General features: G+C 35.1%; 1 protein-coding gene across 1 annotated transcript in view; it reads right to left on the bottom strand.

The window, feature by feature from the left end:
- Positions 1-93: 93 nt before the first annotated feature.
- The window catches only part of PYROXD1 (pyridine nucleotide-disulphide oxidoreductase domain 1), a 37,392-nt gene continuing 30,711 nt past the window's right edge, over positions 94-6,774 (bottom strand). The window contains exons 11-12 of the mRNA XM_069106201.1: positions 4,334-4,471; positions 94-3,149 (exon numbers count right to left, since the gene is read on the bottom strand). Coding sequence (XP_068962302.1) covers positions 2,901-3,149; positions 4,334-4,471 — 387 coding nt within the window. The 3' untranslated portion in view covers positions 94-2,900. The remainder of the gene's footprint in view (positions 3,150-4,333; positions 4,472-6,774) is intronic.

The raw sequence follows: 6,774 nt of genomic DNA, 5'->3' as shown, positions 1-6,774 counted from the left end.
AGTGGCATCAAACTCAAACAGAATTGGGGGCCACTAAACTGAATATAAAGATATCTGAAGGTACATATTGACTTAGAAAACCACATATTAACATGCTTTATTATATTTTTATTATTTTGTTAAACATTTCCCAATTACATTTTAATCTGGTTTGAACCACATGCTTTTTTTCCCCTTATGTACAAATTCAAATTTAATAAATATGCCTCATGAGGCATCAGACTTTTGCTGCTATTCTGTTAAAGGTGAAAACATAAAAGAGCTCCATTATGACCTACAGCAACTAAAATAAAAGTTATTTGTTTAAAAACTTTAAATGGCACTGCTTAAAATAACTTGCTAGTTTCTTGCTAATTAAGTTTGGAAGATTCCTTTATTCATATACATATTTGTCAAGCCTCCTTGTCAACGCCTTTTAGATAGTCTTAGCTTTTAAACTGATTTTTTTTTAAAGCAACTTCTTTATAACATCAATAGTTTTTTGTAAACACATTATCCAATAAACTAAATGGCTGACAAATATTTGAGTAACATTATGTCCAAGGTATCAGTTATGTCAGTTTTTTAAATGTATCATCCAATAAACTAAAATTGCTGACAAATATTTGAGTAGTCATATTTAAAGTATCCATGCATAAAGGAACTAATAACAAAAGGGATTTTAGTTTAATGGAGATGAAACAGATCATTTAGTTAGATATAGGTAATATCTGTTATTTCTCTAAAACATGTGGCTCCAAGTTCTAAATATCATGAATTTGTTAAATTCAAAAGTAAAATGAGAAGAGTGATAAATTACTGAAAGAACTAGCATACATGAGTGAATTTGCACTGCTGGAATAAGCAGGATAGATGTCCTGATTTTCAAAGAAGGAAAGAATAGAGTTTGAAAACTAGAGAAGCCAATGAGCTAGTCTTTAATACTGGCCAAAAATATCCTCCTCAAAACCAAAAACCAAGAGTATATTATTAAAGAGGTGCAGCTAGGTGGTACAGTCCATTGAACACTAGGCTTGGAATCAAGAAGACTCATCTTCCTTAGTTCAAATTCAGCCTCAGACACTTTTAGCTGTGTGATCCTGGGCAAGTCACTTAACCCTATTTGCCTCATTTGTGAATTGAATTGGAAAAGGAAATGGCAAATCACCGTTGCCAAGAAAACCTCAAATGGAGTTATTAAGGGTCAGATAGGACTGAAACAGATTAACAACAGTATTATTAAAGAGGTTAGTGAGCATCCAGGAAACATTATCAAAGGCCAATCTGGCTTAATTAAGACTAGATCATACCAGATAGCCCACTTTCTGTTTTAATGGAATTATTTTAAATGCATAAACTCTTTATCTAGAATTTTAGCAAAGTGTCTGAAAAAATCTTAGGTTATTTGGTGGAGAGATGTAGGTTAGACAATAATAGTTCAAATAAGGTATATAGAGAACTGGTTGGTTGGCTGGATCCAGAGTTATCATTAATGCTTCCATGTCAGCTTGCAAGAAAGAATCAAATGAAGTGAGTTGCACTAGCAATTTGCTTGGACCCATGTTATGACATTTTTATTGACCTGAATAAAGGCATAGATTTAAATAAATTTATAATTTCTAAGTGATGTGATTCAGATAATCTTCAGGCTATAAATTGAATAAATATAAATACACAGTTAAAAAGACCGATTTCACATAGTAAAGTTCATTTGAAAAAGAGTTGTGGGCTTTGGTGGGTAGGTAACTCAATGTGAGTCAAGTCTGATATATTAGCTGAAAAAAGCTAATGTTATCTTTGGTTGTATTGAGAGACAGGGTAGTAGATGATCAGGGGGGCAATAGTTCTGCTGTACTTGGCCTTGGTCAATTAGCCAATCACTAAACAATTATTAAATGCCTATTATGCAGCAGGCATTGGGGATAAATTCCCTACCTGTAAGGTGCTTATGTTTTATTGGGGGAGACCATATATACATAAATGAATATATTCAAAATAAACAAAATGGGGGATGGAAGGAGGCAGTGAACAGCTGAATCAGGAAAGGCCTCATGTTAAAGGGGGCACCTGAGCTGAGCTTTGAAACTAAGGATTCTAAGAAGGGATTATAAGAGAATGCATTCCAGGCATGGAGAACAGTGTGTAAATGCACTGGGATGGGAGTGCCAGATGTACAGAACAGCAAGAGACTGAACTTCAAAGGATGTGAAGGGGAGCAAATTAGGAAAAGTCTCATTAAACTGCCTGGAATATTTGCCCTGTTTTCAGCTAAAGAGGATTCAAAGGAGAGTGACTAAAGTCAGTAGCCTTGAGACTACAAGATCAGATTTAAAGAACATGACAGCTATCTTTAAGTGTCACAAAGACAAAGGCATTAGACTTGTTTTGCTTGGGACCAAGAGGCAGAACTAGGAATAAATGTGAAGTGGAGAATTTAAGCTTGATGTAAGGAAAAAAACTTCCTGACAAAGCTATCTTAAAGTGAAACAGGCTGTCTGAGGAGATAGGGTTTCTCCCTTAGCTCTCTCTTCCTTCCCACTCTTATCTCTAAGTCTTTTCAAGCTGAAGCTAGATTGAGTAAGAATACAGAGGGGAGTCTTGGTCAGGTAGAGGCCCGCCTATATTGCCTATTGGGTCCCTTCTTTAGGGGATCCTAAGATTGTGAAATGTAAAATACATTATTTCCAAACTATTATGTGTTCAAGTTGATCAGTAATACAGTATAAAAACACAAAAATTAGATGGGCACACCTATTGAGAGTTTAAATTAATTTCACATCTTTCCATAAAATTATTCATCATTAAGACCCTTGCATAGTTAACTTCAGCATAATGTTTATCATCCAAGTTGCGACAATGACTCAGCTTTCTGCCTTGACTTGAGATTCTTCTCATTTCCAGTGGCTTAAAGTAAATATTTTTTAGTCAAAATAGTCTTCTATATCAATATTTGGATCTAGCAAATCCTCTCCATATGCTGAAAGGTTCATCTGGTTTAAAATCAAATTTTCAAATGTTTCTTCCAAGTCTGTTTCACCAATTAGAATGGCTCCCATCATGCGTCCATTTTGCATGACCACTTTAACATATTCTTGTCCTTTGGTACATCTCAGCATTAATTCGTGATCTAAACCTAAGCCTTGCGCATTATACTTTCCCAGTAATACAACCTGAAAAGAGAAGTAAAGGTTGTGTTTCAATGGGTACTTAAATTATTTTAAAAAATTGTCTTAAGTTGAAAAAAACTACATAAAAAAATTAGAAAAAGAAATGTATGAATTCACTGAAAATCCTTAGCATTAGATGTGCGATTTGATATCCAGTTTTTTTACTTCAAAGCTGGTTCTCTTTCCACTGTAAAGGGTAGATCGATTGATATATCTAATCAATGTGTATGTATATATATATAATATATATATGTGTGTATATATACACATATACAAAAATATATATGTATATATATATAATCTATCCATCTTCAAAAAATGAAGAATAAGAGAAGTGCTAAAGGACAGAGAATGTAAAATTGTACAATTCATAGTTTTAAGAAAGGGAGATGGGTGAATTTTAAAATCACAGACTGAGGAATTCTACAATGTGTTATTTAAAGACATAAGGGAGATTGTCATAAGGGAGCTGATTCTGAGAAAGGAAGGGGGTCTGGAAAGTAGTATAGCCAAAAATGCCTTATGAAGAGACAAAAAAGCATTGATAAAATGAATTTTAAAACAAAAACTTAACATGACCTTAGGCTATATCAATAGAAACCCAGCATCCTGAATGAGGGGGTGATAATGGCCTTGCTTAAAACACATGGAATACTGTTTAATTCTGGGAACCACAGTTTAGTAAAGACATAACAAATTGACACACTGTCGGACCTGGGCAAGCAGTGTGGTAAAGGGCTAGTGACAATTGCAGAGGGGTAATGAGTTGAATAAAATGTAGTTATTTGACAGAGAGAAGAAGAGATTTAAGAGGTTATGTGATAATAGTCTTTCAAGAATTTGAAGGGCTGCTATATAGATTAAGTTAATTTTATTCTATTTGAACCCAGAGAAGCAGACTTAGGAAAAACAGGTAGAAGTCTTAGATGACAGTGAAATGGGAAAAAGTGAAATGGGGAGATTCCAAAAGTAAAATGGGCAGATACTACTTCTCAGGAATGTTATACAAGGAATTCCTGTGTTCAGGGAGAGGTTGGTGTACAGGTGAATTTTGAAGTCTCTTCCAACTTAAGACTTTGAGGTTAATTTTGGATTAAATTTAGAACTAGATAAACATTATTTAAATGAGCCAAAAGCCAGATATCAACATATTAGTTAAGTGATTATAGCATAACAAGATATCTTACCTTATAGTTAAAAAATTTTGTTACATGAGCAAAAAGTTCAAAACTGAAATCCATGTCAATAGTGTCTCCCAGAGTATCTGCAGCCATGCATTTTGCTGCATAGTTTCCCATCTGTCTAGCCTGAGTCCACAGCCTCATCTGAAAGTTGTAAAATCATATTTTAAAAAATTTTGGCAGGATATAGTACAGTTTATGGTATTGCTTATTACATTATCAGGTTACATTATCCTTATAAATTCCCTTTAAGGAACTAAACATAGAACCACAGTTCAGACCAAATGAATTTGCTAAAATTAAACTAATTGCTTTTACAAATTAAAAAACAATGAGTTTGAGCTTCCCTCATTTCAAAGTTTGTGTTAGAAAGAATTTTTGAATTTAAGAATAAGAAATATCGAAATTCACTGATTTTGTTATAAGAAACACTATAGTACAGTGGATAAAGAGCTAGCTTTGAACCCAGGAAGACTAGGTTTCAGATCCTTATTTCTGATACTTGTTGTATGACCATGGAAAAATCTTTTAACCTCTCAATGATCACAGTTAACTCTGCAAATTGTATCAGTGCTGATCTTCATCAGTGGAAGAAATTCCATACCAGGGGTTCCCTACACCAAAGAAAATGCACAGATCCAGACCCTGACACCCCTCTCACCATCCTCCGGGAAAAAAAGGGCAAAATTTATACTTGACATGACACTAAGAAGATACTTAACATAACCTGGCTTGTATACATGCTTTAAAAAATGTTGGCTGTAGGAACTTCTTTCCCCATTATTGCTACCTGCTATTTCCATCCTCATCCAAGGAACAAGACCAAGACCAGCCTGGTGAGGACAAAGAGATTGGAAAATAAACCACTACTGCTACTCACTTACCTAAACAACATTTCTAGAGCCCCCAACCCAAATGCCTGTGAAAAAATGCATTAGTCTGAGTTTCTTTTTTTTTTTTTAAAGCAATCGGGGTTAAGTAACTTGCTCAAGGTTACATGGCCAGTTATTTCTGGGTGTGGTACTGAGTGTCTGAGCCCAGGATTCGATCTCCAGGTCGTCCCAACACTGGAGCTGGTGCTCTTACTCGCTGAGCCACCTGGCCGCCCCTAAGCAATTAGGGTTAAGTAACTTGCTCAAGGTTACATGGCCAGGTGTTTCTGGGTGGGTGCTAAGTGTCCGAGCCCGGGATTCGATCTCCAGGTCTATCTCAACACTGGAGCCGGTGCTCTTACTTACTGTGCTACCTGGCCGCCCTGAGTTTTTTTTTTTTTAATACAGATTTATCTTCAGTCTTTTGAATAAAACAAACTAATATTCTTTTATAAAGTTTAAGTGGAAAAACTTTAAAACAAGAGGTAATTTTAAAATTCTTTATCATAGTAATAAGTACTCTAACACCTTGAAAGGACTGTGTGTTTGTTGCAGAGATATAGGAGTGTAAAGAGAAAGGATGTGACTGTATTTTGTTCCAAGTGGGTCAAGGAAGTAAAGAAACCCTTCTTAGAAACAACAGGTGGTAATAGCAGGAAGTGAAGTAGACTTCTAAAGTTCACAAAAGAAAAAAAAGATCACTAAGGAGCCAACCTAGTTATATTCCTGACATTATATTGGTAAGAAGATACAACACATGCTTCTGTGGAAGATCTTTAGAGTCATCACTATCTAGACTTTAGGGAGTTCCCAATGAAGCAAAGGGAAAGAGGTTCCTGGAGTCCTAAAAAAATTATAATTCTTATTAATAATCTCATAAAAATTTTGTTACATACAATGGTTAGTATTAGTGGTGAGATAACTACTCTTAAGTCCTTCTTTAATGCCTCACTGTAGTATGAAAATGACCCTGGGTTCTCATAGCTTATGCCATAAGTCCTGGAAGGTCTTATGGTGATGCTGCAAAAATTTCAAAGGTGTACTTAAGATAAGGTGTCATCTAAGAAAACGGGGAAGAGTCAATAACAGGTTAGTCTAAGGGTGGGACAGTTTTTGGTCATTACAACTCTAAAAAAAGACTACTAAAGTAAAGCACAGAAGGGTTGAAATTTGTGTCTATGAAGAGATCATACATTAAAGAAATCACAAATCCCCGAAGTATTAAAGGAATCAGCTCTGGCATACCACAGGCTATTAAACGGGTATTTGTGAAACTGACCTGAGAACCTAATCCTAATTTAAAATATTTTTCTTTTTTTTTTTTTTGCAAGGGGGAAGGCAAGGTAATTGGGGTTAAGTGACTTGCCCAAGGTCACATGGCTAGTAAGTATTAAGTGTTTGAGGCCACATTTGAACTCAGGTCCTCCTGACTCCAGGGTCGGTGCTCTATTCACTGCGCCACCTAGCCACCCCTATAATATTTTTCCATTGAAAAAATGCAATCACTCAGCATGACTAAAAAAAATTTGGTTTATAAATGTAATGGAATATTAATGGGCGCTTAGAAATGACAAA

The sequence above is a fragment of the Petaurus breviceps genome, unplaced genomic scaffold (assembly GCF_028583685.1).
Source record: "Petaurus breviceps papuanus isolate PSGF00001 unplaced genomic scaffold, PetGlider_PUasm1.0 78, whole genome shotgun sequence".
Classification (NCBI taxonomy): domain Eukaryota; kingdom Metazoa; phylum Chordata; class Mammalia; order Diprotodontia; family Petauridae; genus Petaurus; species Petaurus breviceps.
This window is presented reverse-complemented; position numbering and strand designations above follow the sequence as displayed.